Source organism: Geotrypetes seraphini, chromosome 3, assembly GCF_902459505.1.
Source record: "Geotrypetes seraphini chromosome 3, aGeoSer1.1, whole genome shotgun sequence".
Lineage (NCBI taxonomy): Eukaryota > Metazoa > Chordata > Amphibia > Gymnophiona > Dermophiidae > Geotrypetes > Geotrypetes seraphini.
In genome coordinates, this window is record NC_047086.1 from 298,009,487 (window position 1) to 298,037,317 (window position 27,831).

Below are 27,831 nucleotides of genomic sequence, written 5' to 3' on the forward strand. Positions count from 1 at the left end.
GAACCACACTGCTTGTACAAATTCCACATATTATATTTACATACAGTTTAAGTGTAATTTTTTTTATTTCATGTCAGAAAAATCTCTTGATTTTTTTTTTTTTTTTAAGGCCTGCTTCTGCTTTTCAGAAGGATTAGAGTGATTGGGCACAAATTATGAAACCCAAAGCTTTTTTGGAAATTAATTCTCCCAATATGCCCTATAGGCTAGTCCGGCTCAGTTATCGGAGGTGGAATAGCAGCTGTCATTCTTTCTGTCTCTAAGCACGCAGTTTCTGCATCTAAGTCCAACCAGTCCTGTCTAAAACGCCCATCTTAAATCACCTGTGTTTTCAAACCAGTCTAGTACTCTTTAGCTCTGGGGTTCTTAAACGTTTTGGTTCTCGAATCCCTTTAACTCGGTGGTCTCAAACTCAAACTCTTTGCTGGGCCACATTTTGGATTTGTAGGTACTTGAGGGCCTTAGAAAAAAATAGTTAATGTCTTATTAAAGAAATGACAATTTTGCATGAGATAAAACTCTTTATAGTTTATAAATCCAATAATAATATTGTAATTTATTGCTAAAAGAGACATATGATCAAGAAACTTTGTTTTATTTTACTTTTGTGATTATGATAAACATACCGAGGGCCTTAAAATAATACCTGGCGGGCCGCATGTGGTCCTCGGGCTGCGAGTTTGAGACCACTGCTTTAACTGATCCGTGAACCATATCACTTCCTTCCTAAACCACGCATCCACTATGGACAGCTGCATATGTCAATAACTATTAGCTACTAACAGTGCTAACTACTAAACATGTCACTAAAATTACAGCAATACAAGTTATTCAACCAATAACTGCCTAGTAATTGCCTTCACTCTGTCTAGAAAGTTTCAATGAGCCATAGGCATTTGAGAGAGTATAGTTGAAATCCCTTATGCATATTCATTGTGGGTCTCCTGAAAACCACTGGCTAGAGAGTGATCCAGGAGTGGCTTGAGAGGCACCTGCTTTGTACTGCAGCCAGAATGATATGGCTAGTCAGGTGCTAGCAAATCTGCTGCTGGTGTTTTCAATATACAACATTAGGTTATCTATAGTTCTGGAGGAAGACATCGTAAGGTTGTGATATGCCAGATCATAAGGACTGGGATTGCATTTACAACTTTTAAAGAAACCTAATTGAAGAATTATATATTATAGTGTGCATGTAAATTTTGGAGAGAGGGGATGTTAATAAAATGTGACCCATTGAGTAAAAAGGTACCAAAAGTAGGGTATGGGACGCACTTATATCACAACATAGAGGGATATCAACTGCATAATTGTGCAAATTATCAGCCTCATGTATAGACCAATTACCGTATGTCTTTAAAAATGAGAAATGTTTATCAATTTAAAAAAATTTAAAAAAGTCATTAACTCTAGAAATCACATACCCCACTTTAAGTACCTGTATTCTTTAGGCTGTAGAACATGAAAAATGTCAAATTTATAGAGAAAAAAAATTGTGTAGTCTCATTCTATTGACTTATAGTACAAAATAACTTTCAAAAATGAAAATTGCTCCTCCAAACTTAATAACCTTTATCTCTATTATTTGTTATCCCACTTTAATACTGTGTTTGACTCAGCAGGTCTCAACTATAGTGATTCAGGTCCCTAAGACAGTGTTCTGTATTGCAAGCTAGTGCCTAGTGGTGCCAGCTATTGAACATATGTAGTCCCCATTCTTTGTCTTGCTACTGGCACTACAATCCATATCGAGTCTTGTTTTCCCACCTACAATATTCAGCTCTGGCCATCATGTGGCTCAAATTTACAAATGACTTCAGTAGTCTCAGAGTGAAAGTGTTTTATCCTAGCCCCATGGCTATGGAATGATTTTCCCCCCTCTGTTTCATGCTGAAAGATCTTTTACAAAGTTGTTGTTTTTTTTTTATTTTTTTTAAGCCTCTCTGAAAAACTTTCTTTAGTTTAACTGTACAGGGCTGCCCGAGTCCGGTCCTCGAGATCTACTGGCAGGCCAGGTTTTCAGGATATCCACAATGCATATGCTTGAGAGAGAGATTTGCATACCAAGAAGGCAGTGCAGACAAATCTCTCTCTCTCATATGCATATGCGTCGTGGATATCCTTAAAACCTGGCCTGCCAGTAGATCTCGAGGACCGGACTTGGGGGCAGCCCTGGTTTATTATGTCAACTTGAGATACCACCTAAACATATTGGACACTGAGCAACTCAAACTTGCTGAATCGTGAAGTGGCAGAAAAAAATAAAATAGTTCTTTTAAAGGTAACCTGGCCAATTAGCTCGTGGAGCAAATTTAAGGGCTGGGGAATGGAGAGAGCCAGCCTAAAGGGATTGGAAGTGAAGAAAGGTTAATGAAGACCAAATGGTAAATAGGGGCTGGGATGGAGACAGTTGGGATAGGAACTGAGGAACGTGGGAAAGAAAGTGTGTGGAGGTATAGACTTTATTTTAGTTATACATATTTGCTCTGAAAGCAACTGAACAGTCAGGCTGACTGTAACAGAGGGGAACCCCTCAGAACAGCTGTATCATTGAAGGACTTCTGCTTAGTTTGCCAAAGATCATGACTGCAGCTCTATTGCAAAAGTAGTGCTATAAGCAAGTGGTAGTAATCCACTGCTCAGTGGAAAATGTTACTCTTCCTACCAGTAAAAAGAAAGCACAGTGGAATCGATGTTCCAGATGTAAAGGTTTATTGATGCATAAAATAAAAGCCCAACGCAGGGTTAGGATGCAATAGATGCAATTACTGTATATCAAAACAAGCGATGCACGTGATATGATGTCAATAAACTAGGGACAATAAAAGGTGCAGACCTGTTATCCTTTTGTTTTTATTCTCTCCCCCGCTAGCTAGTCTGTCCTGTATGGTATATGTTTGTTTTTAATTGTTTGTTCCAATTTTAGATTTTATTGTACAACACTTTGAAATTTTATATTAAGCGTTTAATCAAATTTTAATAAACTATAAACACTGTCCGTGTTTTGGCTAAAAAGCCTTGGGGGGAGGGGAGGATGCATGTGGTATAAGGATGGTCTATGTGGGAAATAAAATGAGACCCAAAAGATAAAACTGTAAATTAAAAATAATTAAAAAAATAAAAGTGAGAATTAGAATTTGCTCTATGTGTGGTAGAAGATCAACAATTCTTACTTTTGATTTTACAATTTTATCTTTTGGATCTAATTTTATTTCCCACATAGACCATCCTTTATACCAATTGCACCCCCGAAGGCTTTTTTAGCCAAAACACGGATTATGTTAGTCCAATACTTTATATTGTATTGTGTTTATTTATTATTCACTTTATACAAAGCGAAGGACAAATGGACATGCATAATAAATGCTAGTTTATTGACTTCATAAGAACATAAGAATAACCTTACTGGGTCAGACCAATGGTTCATCAAGCCTAGTAGCCCGTTCTCATGGTGATCAATCCAGGTCACTAGTACCTGGTCAAACCCCAAGGAGTAGCAACATTCCATGCTACCAATCCAGGGCAAGCAGAGGCTTCCCCCATGTCTTAATAACAGACTATGGACTTTTTTCCCCCAGGAATTTTTCCTTACCTTTCTTAAAACCAGTTACAGCAGGGTTCTCAAAGTCCCTCCTCGAGGGCCGCAATCCAGTCGGGTTTTCAGGATTTCCCCAATGAATATGCATGAGATCTATTAGCATACAATGAAAGCAGTGCATGCAAATAGATCTCATGCATATTCATTGGGGAAATCCTGAAAATTTAACTGAATTGCGGCCCTCGAGAGGGACTTTGAGACCCCCGAGCTATGGTATCCGCTTTTACCACAACCTCTAGCAACATGTTCCAGAGCTTAACTATTCTCTGAGTGAAAAAATATTTCCTCCTATTGGTTTTAAAAATTATTTCCCTGCAGTTTCATCGAGTTTCATATCACGTACATCGCTAGTTTTGATATAATCGTATCTATTGCATCCTAGCTCTATGTTGGGCTTTTATTTTATGCATCAATAAATTTATACATCCGGAACCGATTCCACAGTGCTTTTTTATGTTGTTGTAGCAGTTTAACCTCTTTCTCTGTAGAATCATTGGATGTCCCTTTGTTTTTCCTGCCAATGGCTGAGCAGTGATTTGACCCAGGCACTGATAAGAAGGATAACAAAACAAAATCTTTAGTGCCATGCAGAAAAGCAGGAAAAAAAAATAGCAAAATTAAACATGCCCAACAAAAATAAATTTATAATAAGATTTAAAATAAGAAATTTTAAAAATAAACTAGAAAATTTAAAAATTCTCACTACCCTCAGATGCGAGTGTTTAGTAGATTAAAAGTAATGTTGCCACATTATGATTTTAGGATTGTGGTGCAAATTGTAATCATTCAATGATTAGATTACTGTAATGCGTTGTATCTGGGGATTACAACTGCCCGATGTATAGCTTTGCAAGTTGTTCAAAATGCAGCAGCTAGGTTGATCTGCGGAGGGAGCAGATTCGATCATGTCTCGCCTTTACTGAAGAACTTCATTGATTACCAGTGACATATTGGATTGTTTATAAATTTATTTTATTGTTTTTTAAAGTGATACATTTTCAAATCCCCTGGTATCTGACTCAGTTGCTGGAAGTACCGTATTTTTCGCTCCATAAGACGCACTTTTTCCACCCCCAAAAAGGGAGTGGAAATGTAAGTGCATCTTATGAAGCAAAGATACAAATTAAGCCCGCTGCAGCCGCATATTTTTAAACACCCCCCTGCCGCCACATCTTTTAAATACCCACTACCGCCGCATTTTTTTTTTTTTAAAGCTCCGCCACTGCTGCATCTATAAAACCCACCCACCTGCTCGCTGCCATCGTACCTGGTGGTTCAGTGTATTTCCCTGCCAGTGGCGCACAGGCCAGAAGCACAGGGATCAGGAGCAAGCTCTCCACGCGATCTCCGAATGGCTGCAGTCAGCTCTCGCGAGAACTGACTGCAGCCATTTGGAGATTGGTGCAGGTGCACGGAGAGCTTGCTCCTGATATCTGCGCTTCTGGCCTGTGTGCCTGCTGGCTGGGAAAAATGAGAGCCATCTAAGAAGGGAGGAATTTAAAAAGGTACTGAAGGGATATGATTAAAGGTACTGGGGGGGATTATTTATGGTCCTGGGGCACTTGGGGGTATGGGGGATGATTTTAGGTACTGAGGGGGAATTTGGTTGTATGGGGGGATGAATTAAGGTACTTGGGGTATGTGGTGGTATGGGGGAATGTTAAGGTACTGGGGGGCATGTGGGCATATGGAGCCAGCCAGCCAGCCAGCTCTGTGCACTGTCTTGGTCTACCACTAGACCACCAGAGGGGGGACAGGGTGCAGAGCCTGGCAGGGAGAATTTTGGTCAGAATGGTCTTTTTTCTTGTTTTCCTCCTCTAAATCTAGGTTCCGTCTTATGGTCAGGTGTGTCTTATGGAGCAAAAAATACGGTATATCAACCAGGTCAAGATCTGAGGTCAGAGGGGACACTGCAGATAGTTAGTGAGGGGCTGACAAGCATACATTATGCAAAAATGAGGGTTTCAGTAATCTCAGTGGCAGGTGTGATACTATGGAATAATCTAATAGGATCATTTAGGATGCTCTCTTGACATTCAGAGATTTAAAAAGGTGTTAAAACAACTTTATTTATAGAGGCTTTTAACAGCGGTACCTGGAGTGACCCGCTTCCCCATAGAATCTACCTCCCACCCAATATACCTCTCACCCGTCCCAAGGAAACAAATACACTTTAGTTGGTATAAACCAGGCCGCAGCCCTGTTTATTGAACAATAAATATATTCAATATAATATTTTAACATAATTAAATATATATAAATTAAATATATATAACTTAACAACCATAAATAACCCATTAATAATTACACATAACAATGGTATCACCATTGTGACCCTGATCCCGAGCTACCTTAACAGATGTAACTGGCCCCCGACCCTGCCATCTAAGCAAGGGTCCGAGGGGTGGCATGTCCCACACATGCCCCATTATCCAGGGTCATCCGACCCACCAGGCACAGCTCCCAGCTGGCCCACCGCTCATCCCTTGATGAGCCCAGTAGCCAGTAGCTCGGGATACCGCCACAGGCCTGTAACCAGTTACAGGTCCCCCCCAAGAAACAGAGCTGCGGCTAGGGGACCAACACCCGTTCGCAACAAGAGGCGAAGTCGTCTAACAATAAATCCCAGCCAATATCGGACAAATGCACCCGATCCCTGTAGAACAACCCAGAACAAGACACATCCACCCATTCGTGCCTAACCTGAATACCGCCCTGGGCCTCCACCCAACGTCCTACCTGACGATTAACCTTAGCCAGCCCCCTGGTCCACCGCCGAGACGCCAACCGGCTCGGCCGAGGAATGATATCGGACCAAACCAGCCGCGCCCCAGAGAAATACCCCTGAACCACTCCCAAATCACCAATGATCAAGTCAATAAGATGTTTCCCGCTAAGGGCATCTACATCATTGCCACCCAGGTGCAGTAGTAACAGATCCGGACGACGAGGACGCCGCTGAAGATCAGTCAGCAGAGGAAGCAACTGATGCCAGCGCATGTCTCTCTGCCCACACCAAGAGACAAACACTCCGACGCCCAAGGCACAGGTGCCGACCGCCGGGACGGACAACGGCACGCTCCCCAGCCCAATGGACGAAAGAGTGACCGATAATCCAGACAGACAGGACCCGCTGCACAGCACCTACAAGGCAAACCCCGTAAATAAGTCACTGACCACCAAATCAGAATGTTAGTAATGAGGGAGCCATGCAGTGACCCTCACCCCCGTCCCCCACCAAAGAAACCAACCCCATACAGAACCCCTCCATTCACCACCCCTAACCAACACCCTTCCCAGGACTTCCCGCCCGACCGAGAATCACCACGAACAGAATCCGACGGACGGATATAACCTCGATAAGCATCCGACGACCACCGCCCGAGTTGTCGAATGACCGCCTCGGGAACCCCTGCCGTAAACGCTCTGGTAGCCGCCCCAATGCGAAAGGAATGAGTGCCGTAACGAGCTGGCTCCTCACCGCACAGACCAAGGGCTAGCCGCAACACTGCTAAGAATTGATAACGGGAAAGAAGAGCGCCACTCTCATGCACTAATAACGCCGAGGCTGATTGAGGACGGACCGCCATATAGGCCGCCATAGAGCGAACGGGGCATGACGTACAACCCGCTACTGGATGCAGGATCAACGTGTGCCCCTGCCCAGCTGGTCCGACTTAGAACGAGCAATGAATACCCGCAACGTGTTCCCAACGATACACACCTGGCTACCCAACAGGCCACGCAGACCCCGCACATCCGATGGATGGACAAGCAGCTCGCCTACCCGCAGTGCACCAAAAAAGGCCAAGGAGAAAGCTGCCTGAAACAAGCACGCCTCAAAACTAGAACTCGCCACCCGTGGTAAAACACCGACAAGTCTGACCAACAGCACATGGGTAATCGGCAGCCGAGAATCAGGCAGCCGCGGAGCCACACGCCCCCAGGTCGCCAGCATCCGTTGCGGCAAAAACCCCGACGAAGGACACCGCCAACCAAGAGCCTTGCAAAAGAACGTAAAGCCCGCAAGATGCCCTGCTGTTGCACTCCGAGAACAACCCCGAACCTGAGCGGAGGCTAGGAAGTCCGCAAGTAGGGGCTCCGAAACAGGACCAGGCACCCAACCCCAAGACTGCAGGAAACCAGACACCGTGATGAAACCCCGATTGTACCGGGCCCACGTAGACGGAGCTACGGATCATTGCAATAAGTACCAGATCTGTTCTCCACCAGGCTCCACAAACGCTCTGGCATCGGCGATCCCACCAACTTCACTGCCGGCACCAGCTGCCGAAACTGCAAAAAGTGGAAACGAGAAAGAGCGTCAGCAAGTTTGTTTTGCACCCCAGGAACGTGACGCGCCCGAATGAATAAATTAAGATGCAAACAGCGCACCACGAGCCCGCGCATCAACGCCATCACCCGTAAACATTTAGCAGCCTGCCTATTGACTACTTCAACCACAGCCATATTGTCACACCAAAACACGACTCGCCTATTCCGAAATCTGTCCGGCCACAACTCACAAGCCACCAACAACGGAAAAAGCTCCAGAAAAGTGATATTACGGGTAATCCCGACATGGCGCCAGGACTCCGGCCAAGCCGCTGCGCACCAATCACCCTGGAAATAGAGACCAAAACCCATGCCACCCGCCGCGTCAGATTGCAGCTCGAGATCCAAATTAGTAACTTCAGGCTGTTGAATTGGGAGCGATCCATTGAAGCGCTCAAGAAAAAGGGACCACATCTGCATATCAGCGCGAATACCCGCTGAAATCTACACGAAGTGCCTGCGGTCTCTTATACCTGCCGTCGCTACCGCTAATCTTCGAGAAAAGGGGCGACCCATAGGCAAGACCCGGCAGGCAAAGTTAAGGGACCCCCAACAGAGATTGAACCACCCGCAAAGTAGGTTTGCGAGCACCCCACACCAGTGAGAGCAAATCCAACAACTGGCGCACCTTACCCTGCGGAAGCCTAGTTACCATCGCTACAGAGTCGATCTCAATCCCCAAAAACGTGAGACACGTAGTAGGACCTTTGGACTTATCAGCCGACAATGGCACCCCAAAATCCTCCGCCATGTGCTCATTCCACTCATTCCTTTCGCATTGGGGCGGCTACCAGCGCGTTTACGGCAGGGGTTCCCGAGGCGGTCATTCGACAACTCGGGCGGTGGTCGTCGGATGCTTATCGAGGTTATATCCATCCGTCGGATTCTGTTCGTGGTGATTCTCGGTCGGGCGGGATGGATTAGCGGGAAGTCCTGGGGAGGGTGTCGGTTAGGGGTGGTGAATGGAGGGGTTCTGTATGGGGTTGGTATGTGGGTTCTGTATGGGGTCTTCAAGAGCCCACAATCGCCAGAATCTGCCCCCCCCTCCGACAAAAAGAAAATCGTCCAAGTAGTGAACCACCGAGTCCCTCCCGGCACGATGAACCGTGACCTAGTGCAAAAAGGAACTGAACAATTCAAAAAAGGCACATGAAATGGAACACTCCATCGGCAGGCAACGATCAAAATAAAAAGCACCCTCGAACCGAAAACCCAACAACGGATACGAGGACGGGTGAACGGGCAACAACCGAAAGGCAGATTCAATGTCTACCTTCGCCAACAAAGCCCCGGGGCCCACCCGACGAATGAGACAGAGGGCACTGTCAAAGGACGCATAGCGTACCGAACAGAGGTTGCGCGGAATGCCGTCATTCACCGAACGCCCCACTTGTCTGGACAAATTGTGAATCAAACGATATTTACCCGGATCTTTTTTAGGTATTATCGCCAGGGGAGACAGCACCATCACCGGAAACGGGCGTTCCCGAAAAGGACCCGCAATCCGCCCCAGCTCGAGTTCCTCGGCCAACTTCCTCTGAACCTCTAACCGAAGCTGAGAAACAGAGGAAGCGTTGGAAGCCTGAACATTATCTAAGGGCAACACAGAAGGAATCACAAAACCCTCACTAAACCCCCCCCCAACAGGACAGCCCCTGCCTGCAAATCACTATACTGAGCGAGCCAACATGGCGCCAACATCAACAGGGGTGGGCAACCCACGCGTCCCCAACTCACTTAGCCGGGGCAGGAGGCAACCCGGGTCCCTTCTTGGGGCATTTGAGGGCCGAGTGACCCTGGCCGCACAAGGAACAGGCGTGACGAAAACGACAGTCGGTAAAGGAGCAGACTGATTTATTAAACTGCCAGCAAAGGCCCGGACCTCCCCCGGCACCAGCACCTCCGGGCAGACGAAAGGAACGCACCCCTCCCGTGACCTGCGAACCCGGCTTACCCGGACCCCCCGGCTTCGCCATATGGGTGAGCCAGAGATTGATGTCCTGCGTGCCCCAGGACATGTGCCGGTTTTCCTCCATCTTGTCACGGAATGCCTCGTCATAATTCAGCCAAGCCCAACCCCCGAAGCGCTGGCATGCATCCAAAATGGAGTCAGCATACGCAAGCAGAAGGCCATAATACTGAGGTCTCTCCCTCCCCCAGACGCTGGCTAACAGTAAGAACGCGCGCGTCCAATTGAGAACATTGCGCGAAACCGCACCCACCTTAGGCTTCCCGCCTTCTTTCTTGCCCTTCTTCTTCCTACCGCGAACCCGACCCTCCATAAGTTTAAATATGTCAACACAGGTACGCTTCCTAATTTTACGCCATAGGGAACGCGGGACCTTCTCCCATAATTCCGATAACGCCACTAGCGCCGGAGCCCCCCTATCATCACCTTCCTGTATCTGTCCCCCATGCACCTCCTGCCGATGTGACCCAGAAGAGAAAGACGACAGAGAAGAAGAAGATGTTACTGAAAAGGAAGATGACGAAGAGGAATCCCTGACCCTACGACCCTTTCTACCCTTCCCCTTTTTCTTCCCCCGCTTACCACGATTATCAACCCCAGCCCCTAGGGCCATGTTACCCTCAGTCTGGTCACCTCCTGGTCCGCGTCCGCCTTCAGCTGCTCCCAAAGCGGCGCCATCCGCAGCAACCACCATAGCAGGACGCTGTCTGGTCGTATCAGGTTCCTCGACACCGCTCCACGGGGCTCCGACCCGTCCGTCGTCAGCAGGTCCAGCAGCAGAAGTTCCAGCCACACCAACGCGTCCAGCGACGACATCCTGTGGGAAGAAATCCGGACAGGGGCCAGCAACCTGTACAGCATGAGGATAAGTTAGCCTCGCGGAACCAGCACTCCCACAATGGACCCCAACCCCCTCGAAACCCCTAGACCCTCCGGCAACGCCCGGACCCCAGGGCGACGGGGGGACCATTCCCGGAAAAGGAGGAGGGACCAAAACCCAAGGGCCCATCCCCCACGGAGAACCCCACATCCCCCATCCGCCTGCCATCCCCCCAGGCGGTCCACCAGAGGCACCGGAAGTCGACGGGAGAATGGAAGCCTCCGGGAACCCACTCCCCGAGTCCCCAGTCACACTGGCAACAGAAGCCCTCAGTCCCCACTGGTCCCCCACCTGCCCGACAGCCACCACCCCTGCCCCTTGAGGCACTGCCGGAGGAACCTCGGCAGCAGGCAAGGCCCCAATCGAAGCCCTCCCCGCCCTAGCCGCACCACGTGGCCGCCCTAAAGGCAGTCTGCCTCTGCCCCTGCGGGTTGAAACCCGCACGCTCTCCCGATGCAGTCACCTCCCACACTACCTCCAGCGCGATCGCCATTCGTGCAGCCGAACGGGAGCGCCGAGGAGGCAACAGCTGACCCCCGCCAGCAGCCACACTCACCGAGGCAGGTTCGGCCTCATCAAAGGAGTCTCCGGCCAATAACGAGAGCTCCGCAGGATCTGTGGCGGCGGCGAGAGGAGTGCGCGCCATTCGACAGCCGACGACCCGGTCGCACAGCCACCAAGGATCAGCTCCCAAGCGTGCCGCGAGCACGAACCGGTAAGCCTCACTCCGCGAACAGACTCGACCCCGGGAAGGCTGCAAGGCTCAAGGCTGCTTCGGAGGACCCAAAACCGTTAGGGTCCTCCAGGCGTCCCTCTTTTAACCCCTCCCACTCACAATCCTCTCCGGCTGCGACTATCTAAGGACCTTCCCGGACCACTTCCTCCTGACCCACTCCTGCCAGCCCCTCCTTCACTACCCAAGCCCTACGGGCGACTCAGCGGGCCCCCCAGCTCTGCGTTAAAGTCGCCCGTCGAGACTAGCTCTTGGGCTTTTTATTCTTGAAAGCTGCTCACTTTTTAATAATATTGTTGCAGAGTTTAAAAAAAATATTTGGTGTATTGTTTTTAAAAACTGTGGGGCTCATAATCGAAACAGGAATAAGTCTAAAATTCCACCTAAATCGGCACTTGGACGATCGAAAAGACAGGTTGTCAAAGTGCCAATACTAAAACTTTAATAAAAAGACTCCTAAGTGACTAAGGCTTAGTCTTAGTAGAAGTACAGGGTTACAATGTCTCCACCCCACACCAGCTCTGTGGTGTAAACAAAATAAATATTGTAAATCACAAAACATATAAAAAAGTTATTTGCGGTTTTTCAGTATTTGTGGTTCTGTTAATCCCCTATCGCAGCGAATACGGAAGGAGAAGTATAGATGGTTCTGTTAATCCCCTATTGCAGCGAATACGGAGGGAGAAGTGTAGATGGTTTATCAGATGATCCCCTTTTGGTTTATAGATCACATATCTGAGCTCCTCTTTGCTGCGGTGTTGAACCAGCTGATAGAGCAGTTAGGAGAGATGAAAGAAAACACAGTTCCCTCTGAATTATTCAGGAAACTCCGCTTAAAAGTACATTTCCATAATACAAAGACTCCCAACAGATATTCACAGATATCATATTAAAAATTGCAATATCAACCTGGATGTCGCCTCTGTCTGGGAAAAAATGACCACTGCACCAGTGATTTTATGGTGAGAATACTAAAAGATATCTCTAATATCACAGCTCTAAAGATATAATAGTAACTAAATAAATATGCTCAGACCCATCAACCAAACTGTTTAGTGATGTCACTAAACTATGGCTGCCGTTGGGGCCATCATTGCCTTTACTGTCCCATTGCCACCCTCTATTACCACACTGATATTAAAAGTGGATTCACACAAGATAAGGATAACTGAAACAAACTTATCTTGAATGTTGGATGGGAGGCATGTTGCTTATTCTGTCGGTAACCATAGACTGGATTGATAAAAGTGCTGGTGCTCAAAAGTGCTCATAAATACATACAACTGAAAGCCATGTTGAGAAACCTGGCCCCCTGACTTGAGTTGTGCACTCTTCCTCAGGAGGGGTCAATACCCACTCGTGGTTGTTTCTAACTCGGAGGGCAAAGACATGTTGCTCAGTCTTCTTTGCCCTCTGAGTTGCCAGGAAGTGATGTAATTACGGGTGAAGAGTAAGGAAGAAGTTTTACTTTGCTCATTAATCCAGCAAACGGGGGTTCTCTGAAGAAGCCATCGGCGAAACGCGTTAGGACCCGCTGGAGTGAGACCACTTCCTAAACACCTTTTCAAGTTAAGTTGAACCTTTTCAAGCATTCAAATTATTAAGAGTTGAAGATATCACCAATTATAGCTTTCAAAATATACACAGTATTATCTTTCTACCGATTAAAGATGGTGCAATGATAGAGCATTGAAACATATATAGGGGCTTGTCCCCGGTTTGTGATTTCATCACCAACTCAAGGTTCTGAGCACCATCATGGTTGAAAGTTTTTTTTTTTTTTTTCTAACATCTGCAGTCCTTTCCTTTTTTGTTAGTTGAGGAGCCATAGTTTAGTGACATCACTAGACAGTTTGGTTGATGCACTTTACATATTTATTCAGTCTGAGCACTTTACATATTTATTCAGTTATTATTATATCTTTAGAGCTGTGATATTAGAGATAATTGTTATACATCATCACAGAATACTTAATATTTTCTCCCTAAGAGATTGAGAGAATGCTAAAAGGACATTTTAAGACAATCTAAGAATGTAAGACTTTTGAAATTAAAATGATGAAATATTTTGAAACCCTCCAGACAGGACTTAAAGACCTCGGCTTCCTTTCACACTGTATCTCCTACTTACCGAACCACCTTTCCTTCTTCCTGTGAAGCTATAATTGAAATGCTTTCATGTTTCCCAAATATATACTGATATTTGTCAACATTTCTGATCTGAAGAAGGGGTTATCTTCTACAGCTAATCATAAAATGCACAGGGTTAATTCAAAATAGTATTATCTTATTTCCTTTTGGTTTTGTTTTATTTCTAAATATTATTCTTTTTAATGTAGTCCAGCCTTTGCATCTCTAGTTTGCACTGAAGGCAGTTAATGGGTGAAAATGATTTGCCCTACTTTCTTGGGTCTCGGTTCACTGCTGTAACCACTGCCCATTCCATTCAATGCATTTGCTTTACAGCCTTCTTCAGGTTGGTCCTGTAAAGTATATGCTCACAGCTGCACGCCATTTAAGCATGTAATTCATTAGAATAGTACCTGTGTGCACTTAAAACGTGCTTGGATGCCAACATTCTGACTAAGAGCTGTTTTTGTAAATCTGTCCATATTGATCAGGTAGGCATATGCAGGGCAGAACATGGGAGGCCTCACTTACATGTATAACACCCAGTATTCTATGTTAACCTTCATCTCCAGCACTTAGGCGCAAGCACATACTGTATACCAGCTCTATGGCATGCTTAAGTGTTCACACCTAACATACAGACATGTATTTTAAAAGTTATGCTACTATCTTCTTAAGAAAGTAGATGCCCAGGTTGCTGTAGAAAACCGTTCCTACTAGATACTGAATTATTTTCGTGCTCCCTCGCAACCTGCTACTGTTACTCCCAGACCTAGTACCAATAGGGGGGGGAGGGGTCAATATTCAGCCATCAGGTGGCGAGTGTTTTGCTCTCCGCCAACAGCGTTATTCTCAGATTTATAAGACCAGAATCTGACTGGTGTGTGGTGTGCTTACCTGGTATGGCAGTTTTAATTTTATGCACACGGAATGCATGATAAGGGCCATTCAAATAAAATAATTGTTTTGGTTTGGGACCAGGGCTGGCAGCAACAAATTCCAGGATGCCCTAAGCAGGTAACCCACACGCTGTACAATATTCTCCACATAATCAATAAGTCAGTTCATTCCAGTATTGGTATTCAGAACAAATGAATTGTACTTTGTCTATTAAGGCAAGTAACTGGAACAATATTAGCTGAGGTAGCATATTTTAACTGAGGCAATAATAAAGCTGTATTTACAAGGTCTCTTCATCTCGAGAGGCTACAGGAACTCCCCACAGCCATTTCCTAATGGCTATCTGCACGGGGCAAGAGCGTAGGAAGATCGCTTCTGCCCCAAAAACCAGCTAGACCACCAGGGAAGGCGGAAGGGAGGCGCGGGGGTGGGTCAGAGCTGGATATTCGCGGTTTTTCACCATTCACGGTCCGGCTCTGCCCCTATCCCCCGCGAATAACGAGGGAGAAGTGTAGTCTTGCGCTACTGTGCAGACTGATACTGAACTTGTAGCCCATTTTGGATCACCAATATTTCAGAGACAAAAGACAGTATCGCAGAGAACCCAAATAAAACATTTTTTTTTCCATTTTTCCCACAAATCAGCTGGAATGGACTGACTTCCTTGATATGTGTTAAAACGTTGCCACTATATCAAGTTTAAAGTTTATTAGGTTTTTATATACCGCCTATCAAGGTTATCTAAGCGGTTTAACAATCAGGTACTCAAGCATTTACCCTATCTGTCCCGGTGAGCTCACAATCTATCTAACGTACCTGGGGCTATGGAGGATTAAGTGACTTGCCCAGGATCACAAGGAGCAGCGCTGGATTTGAACCCACAACCCCAGGGTGCTGAGGCTGTAGCTTCAACCACTGCGCCATACACTCCTCCGTATATCTTATGCATATTTCAGAGTAGTGTTTAGTTAAGTGGGTGTGGTTAGGGGCAGGTTATGGGCATGCTTTTGAGTTACAAGCCATTGAGCGCCTAAGTAGGAGCAGGCATGCACGACAAGAAAACCTTAGTATAAATAGTGTGCACCTTAATGTTAGAATGCTTAGTGCCACCTAAGCGTGATTCTATAATAAAGTGTTTAATTTCTATAGATCACACTTGGTGCCACACTAGTTGTGCCAGTTTTATTTTTGGGGTGCTGAATATTTGAGCATAAAAACTCTGACAGCCAGCAGTTAAAAAAAAAAAAAAAATGCTGACCTTCCATAGGTTGAATACTGACTTTGTTTTTGCCAATTAAAAGTACAAAATCTTACTTTTTTATACTAAGAAAAAATGAGTCTCTACTAACCCCCTCCCCCTTGTTTATAAAGGCGCATTAGCGGCTGCTGCACAACCAAGGTTCCAATGCCCATCAAAACCCTACGGGCACCTTGGCCCACCGTGATAAACGCCTTTGCAAAAGGGGGGCCTAAATATTTGGTTTGCAAAACATTCTATACAGCTTTTCTGTTAAAATAAAATCAAAAAGTTGGTTCATAGGGAAAAGCTGTCAAATTCTATACTTGTACACAGCCAGCCAACCAATAAATTTATTTTATTTCCTTGCAGGCCGAACTTTATTGGAGAAGCTGTTTATCCAGCAAGAGAGTGCACCACCAGAGGAGGCTGAGAAGCTTTGTTCACGGATCATTGCAATGGGCCTCTTGCTTCCCTTCAGCGACTGTTTCAGAGAGCAGTGCAGCCAGAGCGCGCCTCAAATTACTCCCACCTTTAATGTAAGTTATGGAAACTTTTTTTTAAGTCTATTGAGCAGATGGTTGTATGTGTGGTAGCTGGGCTTTTAAGAGACTTCTGAACATGTGTAGGCAGCGGTGTTTTTAGTCGGGAGTGCTGCGTATTTCATAAAATTCAGCTGTTTAATGATTTCTTAACCAGGACCCACAAACGGCATAAACTGCTATCCAAAAAAGATGCGTTCTCATAATTTGTTACAAGCCTTCCTAGTGCACATTGATCTTAGAATCAAAACTTTTGCTTTCTTTTGAGGTATGTCTAAATGCTGGGTCACAATGTGGAGGCGCAAAATGTGTGTATTAGATCCATGTCCTGACTTGAAACGAGTATATAGCATTCCTTAAATTCCACAAATCAGATAGGCTGCAGCGGAACTTCCCCTCCCCCTATTCCTTTTTCCCAAGAAAGACATCACACTTTATCCTTCTGAAAATTGGAAATTTATTGAAAAGACCTCGGCCAACTTAAAAACAGCATCCTTGTGGTTTTCATGATTATGTAAGTTGTGCTGTTTGTAACAATAACTATATTGCCTTCTAGCTAGCTAATCATGGGGGTAGGCCTGACCTTGTTGCAACATTGTGGGGAGGTTTTACCATCATACTTAAGAAAGCAGAACCCCATTGGTGGGGCTATTATCCCCTCTGTACCCAATGAGATGTTACCTTACAAGCTGCTCCCTCAGCTCTTGTGCTACTTTTTTTTTTGCCTTACCCCCGTAGCAAGCTCACCTGGGTCACTCTCATCACCCCCTCCCAACCATTGAAGCTGGGTGAGGGATATGTGTGTCGGCTTTATCTGAGCTAGCCCATCGTATGAGTTTGGGCCTGCCCCTCCATACAAGAGGAGATGTCCACCCCCTCGTTTACACAGTACCTCCATGCACCTCACTTCAGAGGTTACAGCTCCTGTCTAACTCTGCTACCAATGGCCCCACAATTTATTGTATAAGTCAGCCGCTCCCTCTATATCTATGCTGTGACACGTAGCTTCTGCTTGTGTCCTTTTCTGAAATAAACAAGTTGGTTTTACATCAGTGATCTTCAGTGGAGTGTTCATTGTCTGTTCCCACTTCCTTTTTGTACTGTGAGATATAGATTCCCAGCTACCTCCCTCGTCATACTGCTCCTTTACTTAATGGCTAGATGGGTGGATGTTGCAGCTGTCCTGACACCCTGTTGAAATAGCACCTAACCTGGTGTGTTGGGACTTATTCCCCCGTGACTTTCTGCTCTGCCCTCACTTTTTTTTTTTTTTTTTAAATTAGACCCTTCTCTCTTCCTGATTTCTGATTCTGCTCGGCTTAACCCTTTCCATGCCAAACTTTTCCTTTCCAACACTACTTATCCTCCCTCCCCTTCCCCCCCTCCTTTATACTCCTGCCCTGCTGGTGCTACCACCTGATTTGTGGTTAACCCCCTTCTATTGGTTATGGGGGTCTCAATCTAAATGGTCTAAAGCCACAAGATATTCAGATCTTTTATCTGCTGTTATCTAATATAATAAAATGATAGGCCGCGCATGCGCACTAAAAAAACGTGTTCCCTGATCCATCGCGAAAACACGATTGCGCATGCGCGCCCCTGGCTCTCACTGTGCACTATGCTCAAACTGCCGCCACGGCTCCTCTCTCGAACTGCAGCAGGATCGAAAGAGGAGCTGCGGCGGGGGCTTTCAGGACAGAATATGATTACCATGTTTCTTTAGGCAGCCCCGGTTGTTTACTTGGATTCAATGTCAGCATTAGGGTTCGCCAGCCGTCGGCCGTGAGAGCGGGGTGAGGAAGGCCGCCGCAGCCTCGCGCTAGGTAGGGGGACAACAATCGCGCTTATGCTCAAGCCGCCGCCACGACTCCTCTCTCGAACCGCACCAGGATCGAGAGAGGAGCTGCGGCGTGGGCTTGAGCATAAGCGCCATTGTTGTCCCCCTACCTAGCCGCGAGGCTGCAGCAGCCTTCCTCACCCGGCTCACATTGAATTCAAGTAAACAACCGGGGCTGCCTAAAGAAACAAAGTTTCACGGTGCTTGGCCCGCCAAACAATTCCTGCCGTTGCCGAAATTTGCCCCACCGTTCCTTCCCTTACTCCATCAGGTACAGTTCAGCTCCGCCTACGTTAAAAGGAGCTGCTTTGAAATTGGAGCCCTGCCGCCACCGTAACATGTTCCCTCTGCTGCGGTCCCATATGTCAGAGAAGGGGCGGGACCAAGGCAGAAGGGAACGTGCTAAGGCAGTGGCAGGCCTCCGATTTTGACGCGGCTCCTTTTAACATTTGTGGAGCTGCACTGCACCTGATGGAGGGAGGGAAGGAAAGGTGGTTGTGCACTGTTGAGCTCCTCTTTGCCCTCAGACCCTCTCCTAACTGCTCCCTCCTGTCTCAGACCACTGGGGGGAGGTGCCTGGCTTCAGCTGCAGGGAAGGAGGGAGGGAAGAAGAAAGAAGGGGCCCTGGCAAGCGAGTTATCAAAAGCCAACCATAGCCTGGGACCCCTACATGATATGAATAATGACCAGACAACAAAAGGTAAGAAAAATAATTTTATTTTCTGTTTTGTGATTACAATATGTCAGATTTGAAATGTGTCTTAAGGGAGGCTGCCGCTGCGGCTTTGGACAGAGGGGTACCATTTTCGTGGGAGCCGGCCTTCGGAGAGGCTTGGGACGCGGGGACGGATGCGGGAGGGGCTGCCGCTGCAAAGGGCTTTGGTGGGGGAGCCAGCCAGACCGCGAGTGTGGGGACGTTGTAAGCGCGGATTGGTCAAGGAGCCGCTGCTGCCGAGGCTTTGAAATTGCTCCCGCCCCGGCTCTGCCTCTGCCCCTGCCCAGGTTCAAAAGCAGGAGAGGCGGTCATCTAGCACCCGTTAATCTAACGGGCTTAAACACTAGTTTGCTATATTTCTGGTAACTGCTTAATGCAAAGGTACAGCCCAAGTAAAGCATTAATTTTCAGATAGAGCAAAAAACAATTCAGCCCTAGGTGGTCTCACACAATTTCTTTTTTGCTACATTTATCTCATCACATCTGTTCTAGTTTCCATTTCAGCTTGTAAGCTTCTAGGTGAAAGGGACTTAAAGCAGAAGGAAGAGTATTCATGTTAGTGTAGTGATTCATTGAAGTTTCGTTTGTATGGTCCATTTTTTTTATATATCAAATTAAAGTTCTTGAGATTTTGGTTTGATTCTTAATCTTATCCTTATTAAAATTTGATATACCGCTGGTGGCCACAATGACATCATAGCTGTTTATACCATAGTACATGAATAACAAGTTTCAAGTTTATTTAAAATTTTTTATACCGCCCAATCAGTCTTCTAGGCGGTGTACAAATTTGTAAAAACAAAGGACAAACTTTAAAATAAAATAAGTTTGTTGTGACATTACGTCACCAAACTCTAACTATAAATTTTTTTAAAAACTATTAAACACAGACAAACAGGAACATAGGGTAAAAGGCAAGAACTACATGAGGCAAAGTAAAAGAAAACAATTAAGGGAAAAACAAGAGGGAGGGCTGCTGTAAGCTCAGTAGTATATTCACTCATTTGCTCTTAAAAGGACAGTTAGGTCTCAAAGGCATCGCGGAAGAGAAATGTTTTTAGCTTCGTCTTAACGTTATTAAGATTTGATTCTTCACGTAAAAAATTTGGAATACTATTCCAAAGAGAGGGGGCAGTGACAGAGAAGATGGTAGATCTCATTGTATATATAAACTTCAGTGACGGTATAGAGAAAAGAAAAAAAGAGGAAAACATAGCAGAAATAGGATAATCTGCAGTACATCAGTGCTTCCCAAGTTGATCCGGGAGTACCCCCTTGCCAGTCAGGCTTTCAGGATATCCACAATGAATATACATGAAAGAGATTTGAATAAAATGGAGGCAGTATATGCAAATGAATCTCATGCATATTCATTGTGGATATCCTGAAAATCTGACTGGCAAGGGGGTACTCCAGGACCGACTTGGGAAACACTGATTTTTTACATAGCTGTTATAAAAATATACTCTACACTAGTCTTTAAGCCCGTTACATTAACGGGTGCTAGAATATATGTCTTTCTGTCTCTCTCTCCCGCTGTCTCTCTCTCTCTCTCTCTCTCTCTCTCTCTCTCTCCCTTTCTCTGTCTGTCTTTCTGTCCCTCTCCCTGCCCCTGTGTCTTTCTTCCTGTCTGTCTGTCTCCCTCCCTCCTGCTGTCTGTCAGTCATTATTTGCCTCCATTTCCCTGTGCAGCAGTATTTCCATCCCACTTCCCTGTGGAACAGCAACAGCATTTTCCTCCCCCCCCCGACTTCCCTGTGCAGCAGTTGCAGCATTTTCCCCACCCCTTCCCTTTTCTTACCGCGATCTAGCCTGCTCCGTTCGGCCCCTCCCCCGCGTTGTGGCCTGCTGCGATCTGGCTGCTCCGTTTGGCTCCTCTCCCTTCCCTTCCTGTGGTCTAGCCTGCTCCATGGCCCCCCCCCCTTCCCTTATAGTGTTCCCTACAGGCAGGCAGGCCCAGCTTCGTCCTTGCGGCTCGAGTCCTCTTCTTTGTCGGCCCCCCCCTTCCCTTCATGTCTGTCTGTCTGGGTATTTTTTTTTATTTGTCTCTCTCTCCTTGCATGCTGCCTGTATGTCATTTTTTCTGTCTGTGAATGTCCTTGTGCCTCCTTCCTATGTCATTAGTGCCCCCTTCCTATGTCCATAGTGCCTCTTTCTATGTCCATAGTGCCCCCAGTGCCTCATTCCTCCCCCCCTCCGATGCCAGCCTGCCTTCCATTGAAACCCCCCCCATGCCAGCCTGCCTGCCTCCCATCCCCCTGAGCAGCATATTTCCATGGAACCCCCCGATGCCATCCTGCGTGCCTGCCTTCCATTGAACCCCCCCACCCCCCCTCCAATGCCAGCCTGCCTGCTTCCCATCCCCCTTCCAGCAACCCCCCCCACCCCCATGCCTGCCTGCTTGCTTGCCTCCCATCCCCCTGAGCAGCATGTTTTCATGGAAACCCCCCCCCATGCCATCATGCCTGTCTGCCTTACATTGAACCCCCACCCCCCACCCCTCCTCCGATGCCAGCCTGCCTGCCTCCCATTCCCCTTCCACTGAACCTCCCCCCCCCTCCGATGCCTGCCTGACTCCCCCCACCACCCCTACCCGGCACAACTGAAACCCCCGTTGACCCTCCCACCGCGACAGGGCTGACAAACCCGGCAGGAGAAGCAGCGTCCCAGGCACACTAAACGCTGCTTCGGGTCTTCTAATGGCCTAATTTCCTCTGCCGTGTCCCTGATGATGTCATCAGGGACACTTAGTAAGTTACATTCAGGAAAAGATTCAGATAATAAGGAAATCATTTACACATTCTCTGGAAAACTGTGTTGAATTACATTTTGTAAATGACCTTGAGAAAGAAGGAATACCAGCTGACAGATACTGGAGGGAATTCTCTGTCGCCTCCCAAGAAATATTCAACTTACTGAGGAGACTTTAAAAAAATTCTGTTGCTTAGATATCTGTCCAGCTAATATGCTGGAGCACACTCCTCCAGATTTTCTGTTATGGTTGACGGACTTTAACACATGCTTAGAAAAGTGTACATATCCTTCATTGCCTTGACCACCTCTATCTAAGGCATTAGGATTAGATCTAACTAAAGTCAAAAACTTTAGACCGTGACAGAAATACCTTGGCCTGCCAAACTATTGGAATTCTGTGTTAACAAGCAACTATCTGACTCTAAACCCTACAGAATGATTTCACAGTTCATAACATGGATAAAGGGAGATGTGAAGCACTGAATCCTTACTGTTAGAATTAACCTCGAAAGTTAAAGTTTACCTATGCAGAAGTAAACAGTTTGATATTTTGGCTGCATTTCATGCAGTCAACCACTCTATATTACTATTAAAATTGTGTGAATTAGGCCTATATGGAGTGGTACTAAAATGGCTTATGGAATTCATAAGCAACAGCAACCATATGAAGTACAACAGGGACAGAAAAAGTCCTAAATATGGACTGCTTCTTGTGGCATACCACAGGGCTCTGTGCGCTCTCCTTCTTTGTTTAATGTTTACTTGAGAACCCTGGGTAAATGGATTTTCCTCTCCCCAAGTCCACACATTCTCCTATGTAGATATATGTTCCTCCTATGCCTAGCCAAAGAATCCTTTGATGAAACCCTACATAAGGGATTATCGAGGATCTGAATATATGGACGCAGATGAACTTTCTCAAACTCAAACTGAAGACAAAAGTTCTTTTAGATTGGTGACAGTAGTTTACTGCCAAACACAAATCTAGTGTTGACAAAAGGAAAGAAGCTGATGACTGAAAAACATCAAAGATACTAGGTGTTATCCTAGATCAGGGGTAGAGAACTCCGGTCCTCGAGAGCAGTATTCCAGTCGGGTTTTCAGGATTTCCCCAATGAATATGCATGAGATCTATTTGCATGCACTGTTTTCAATGCATATTCATTGGGGAAATCCTGAAAACCCGACTGGAATACGGCTCTCAAGGACCGGAGTTCCCTACCCCTGTCCTAGATCCTCATCTAACTTTTGGAGATCAGCTCAACTTCTTTTTCAGACTAAGATAATTAAGAGCAATAAGATCTGTCCTAACCCAGACCAGCTTTAGAATAGTTAGCAGGCTGTTTGACTTCCATACTTAAGCCTCCTTTACGAAACTGCGATAGCAGTTTCTAGCTCGGGGAGCCACACTGAATGGCTTGTGCTGCTCCCGACGCTCATTGAGTTCCTGTGAGCGTTGGGAGCAGCGTGGGCCATTCATTGTGGCTTCCCATGTTTCATAAAAGAGGGGGTTAAATTACTGTAACTCCATATAGTATGGTATTATTGAAAAGGAATTTTAAGAGGCTACAACTATTGCAGAATACCATGGGTAGATTAATATTTTGAGTAAGATCATTAAAAATGGCTAATCCACTACTAGAAGAACTGGTTGTTAAGTTTTAAAGATATTAATAGAGCTGTGGCCCTGGGTTGTGCCACTATAAGCTGTCCTGGTGAATTTTTGGAAGATGGGGGGGTGGGTTTTGTTTTTTTTTGTGTGTGTGTGTATATGGGGGAGGGGGTGGTTAGGGGAAGAAGAGGGATAAGTAAGAATGTGAATGCCTAAGGGCTCCCTTTACAAAGGTGCACTAGCGTTTTTAGCGCGTACACAAGATTAGCGCACGCTAACCAAAAAATTACCGCCTGCTTAAAAGGAGGTAGTAGCAGCTAGCACGCTAAAACCGCTAGTACACCTTTGTAAAAGGAGCCCTAAGTTTTATCTTATTTATGAATCATGCTACACCTGCACAGGTTCAAGGTGATTTACAAGTATAAGAACCCTTTGTTAGAGCAGGGGGTACTTATAATTGAAGGTCATATCAGAATTACAATAAGCTCATATTATTATACAGACTGAACAGAGATTTCAACCTAGGTAGAGACAGAATAGCAGCAAACCTTTTTATACAATTTGCTTTGATGTTGGGCATCGCTGGAGGTGATGATTTTGTTGTAGACGAGTGGGATTATTGTAACCCTAACAAACTGATGGGCTTTAGGGATAAGAGTTAGATTCTTGTGGTGATCCTCTTACTGTTAACTTCACCTTCTCCTTCATCACTAATGCCATACGTAACTGTAAAATGTGCACCTATCTTATATTTCCTGGCAGCCTCTGTCCCATAGCCATAAGCAATACAGAGTATGAATCACTACAAGTTCTGTTTCAAAACTTTAGTTTTTCCAGTGCTGTCAATTTTCTTTACAGCTAACCTAGTTATTTATGGCAGATAACCGAATGGCTCTGAGCCAAAAATGGTTTTCAACTTATTTAATTCATTTTCTATCCCGTTGTCCCTAAAGCGCTCGGAATGGGTTACAGGTTAAACATACATAACTTCAGTACAAGTTTAAGATACAAGTTTTATCCTAACATTATACATACTAGGGGTGTAATATTAATATACATAATATACAGTTTACTGGTTACGATTTGCCATAGTTACCCTTACAGTGCAAGGTTTTCAGATAATTTACACAGATAATTTACATGTTAGATTTGCCATATTTACAGTGCAAGGTTTTACAATACAAGTTTTCCTTATGAGACACATTTAGCCCATGCCTGTTCCCAGTGCCATGCAACTTGCCCTCAATAGCACCTCCATCCTCTCTTGCACTGCCCCATTCCCCCCTCCCCCAAATGATATATCGGTTGTGAGTTTTGCACTTTATTCAAAATTAAAAATAAAATTCATCTTTCTACTTAAGAATAGCCATACTGGGTCAGACCAATGGTCCATTTAGCTAAATATATAGTAACATAGTAGTAACATAGTAGATGACGGCAGATAAAGACCTGAATGGTCCATCCAGTCTGCCCAACCCGATTCAATTTAATTTTTTTTTTTTTCTTCTTAGCTATTTCTGGGCAAGAATCCAAAGCTTTACCCGGTACTGTGCTTGGGTTCCAACTGCCAAAATCTCTGTTAAGACTTACTCCAGCCCATCTACACCCTCCCAGCCATTGAAGCCCTCCCCAGCCCATCCTCCACCAAACGGCCATACACAGACACAGACCGTACAAGTCTGCCCAGTACTGGCCTAGTTCAATATTTAATATTATTTTCTGATTCTAAATCTTCTGTGTTCATCCCACGCTTCTTTGAACTCGGTCACAGTTTTATTCTCCGCCGCCTCTCTCGGGAGCGCATTCCAGGCATCCACTACCCTCTCCGTAAAGTAGAATTTCATAACTATAGTGACCAATCCAGGACACAAGTACCTGTCAAAAATCCAAATAGTAGCAGCATTCTATGCTACCGATACCAGGGCAAGCATTGGCTTCTCTCAGTAGCAGCCTATGGAGTTTTCCTCCAAGAATTTGTCTAAACCATTTTTAAACCCATCTGTTAACCACTGTTACCACATCCTTAACTATTCTCTGAGTGAAAAAATAGTCCCTCCTTTTGGTTTTAAAAGTATTTCCCTGTATTTTATTTATTTATTTAAAAAAACTGTAAACCATTTAAAATCGAAGCAATGTACATATTATAAAGATAAACCAAATGTACATCAAACAAAATTAACATTAACAAATCAAGCTGGAGATCTTGCAACATCACTACATTAACCTTTAGGGACAATGCAACACCAGATTTATTCAGTGTTCAATCTATACAATTACATAAATGCATCAATGAACAGTTGAGTTTTTTTAAATTGTTTCCTGAAACATGTATGATCTTTATACAATCTCATAACTCCGGGAAGTGAGATCCAGAGCAGTACTCCCACTACTGAAAACATCATATCTTATTTTCTTGTGGTAGACCTAGTTTCCTTATCATGTACAAGCCTCATGTAACCCTTAGATCTTAACCTATGATTAGGATGGTAAACTTTCCAAAGATTTTGGAAACATGCTGGAGCAGAAGAATATACCACCTGTTGCATGTTTGAAAGCACCTTGTGGTATATTCGCTGAGGGAATGGAAGCCAATGCAATTTTCTTAGAATTGAAATAATATGTTCAAACTTTGGAGTACCAGATATTAATTTAGCTGCTGAATTCATCAGCTGCTGGAGTGATCTAAGTTTAATCTTAGGCAATTCATGGTACAACGAGTTACAATAATCAAGTTGAGTTAATGTCAACGCTTGTACTACTGATTGAAATTCAAATTGTGAAAACATTGTTTTTAACTTATGCAAGATGTGTAATTGCGCTTACCCTCCCTGTATCGCCTTAGCAATCTTCTTCCCCATTGAGAGGGCAGAGTCCAGGTTAACACCTAGGACTATCGGCTTTTTCTTAACCAACAAATGAGAATCCATGACCTTAAATGAAACATGCAACATATCGTCACATTCATTGCTCACCTCCATAACTTCTGTTCTCCCTACGTGTAGTTGCAAACCATGCTCTTCCATCCAATTGTTAATCTCGGACATAAATGTATTCAAATCTTGCTCAGATTAACTACAGTTTTTTTCATATGGAAAAAGAATAGAATATCAGCTGCGTAGAGCCTATAATCCAGTGGTTCCCAACCCTGTCCTGGAGGACTCCCAGGCCCGTCGGGTTTTCAGGACAGCCCTAATGAATATACATGGAGCAGATTTGCATGCCTGGCACCTCCATTATATGCAGATCTCTCTCATGCATATTCATTAGGGCTATCCTGAAAACCGGACAGGGTTGGGAACCACTGCTATAATCAACTCCCATGGAGTGAAACCTTTTTCCAAGTGTTGCCATGTAGATGTTAAATAATAAAGCCAATAAGTCCAAACCTTGCGGCACACCTTCCCTACCTATCTTTTTATCAGAGACCAAAAATCCCCCCCAAATGCAAATCAGTGTCCCCAGAGGTAGGAAGAGAACCAGGACAGGACTTCACCTCAAATTCAAAGTTTTGATAACTTCAATAATAGGAGCTCCAGATTAACAGTGTCGAATGCACCAGAAACATCTAGTGACACGACACAGTATAATTCATTTTGACCCAACCTTTCCTTAAAGTCTCAATGACAGAAGTCAACAATAATTCCACATTATGAAACCAAATTGCTGAGGATCCAAACAATCTAATGTATGGACATACTCTTCCAATTGTATCAAGACCAACTTCTCCAGCAATATACTTGTACCTGTTTATACCACTCAGGATTTTGTAGATCCTAACCTCTTTCCTCAAGCAAGAACAGTATCATCTTGGTTGCTCTTTGAACCTTTTCTAATTTTTTTTTTTTTTTTGAGATCAGAAATGAATGAAATAGTCAAGGTGAGGTTGCACCATGGAGCGATACAGAGGCATTATGATATTCTTAGTCTTATTTACCATCCCTTTTATAATAATCCTAGCATCTTGTTTTTTTGGGCCACTGCCGCACATTGGGTGGATAATTTCAGTGTATTGTCTACAATGATATCTAGAGCTTTTTCTTGGGCACTGACCCCTAAAGTAAACCTAGCATCTGGTGACTATGATTTGGCTTATTCTTCTCAATGTATAAAACCTAGCATTTGTGCTTGTTAAATTTGGCTGCAATTTGGATGCCCAGTCTTCCAATTTCCTTTCTCTAGCTGTTTTAATTTTTCTAATCACGTAGGTCCCAATCTCTAATTTCCTCTGTCTTCTCTTAACTCTCATGCCAGGGTTTTGTGTCTATTTTGCCATTTTTCTCTCTCCTCCTGTCTTCATCTTCTCCACTATATTCATCTCTAACATTGAAGAATGCGGAGAGAAACTCCCCTCCTCCAATTTATTTAGGGTGGAGGATAGGTCCACATAGAGAGAGTTACAGTAGTCTAGTTGGTTTTGTACCAGCGTCTGAACCAGAATTGCAAAGTGGTTGCAGAAGAAAAGAGACTTGATCAGTCTCGGTTGTTTTAGTGTGTAGAATGTTTTCCTCCAGAGGTTGGCTATTTTGGGGTTCATAGGAGAGCGTGAAGTCGAGCAGAATTCCAAGCACTTTGGAGGTCCTCTCTACTTC

At 45.0% G+C, this 27,831-nt stretch overlaps 1 protein-coding gene across 7 annotated transcripts in view; it reads left to right on the forward strand.

Moving 5' to 3' along the window:
* The window catches only part of FMN2 (formin 2), a 587,410-nt gene that overhangs the window by 19,950 nt on the left and 539,629 nt on the right, over positions 1 to 27,831 (forward strand). For all 7 annotated transcript variants that reach the window (XM_033938052.1, XM_033938050.1, XM_033938054.1 and 4 more), the window contains exon 3: positions 16,155 to 16,321. In XM_033938052.1, the coding sequence (XP_033793943.1) occupies positions 16,155 to 16,321 (167 nt within the window). The remainder of the gene's footprint in view (positions 1 to 16,154; positions 16,322 to 27,831) is intronic.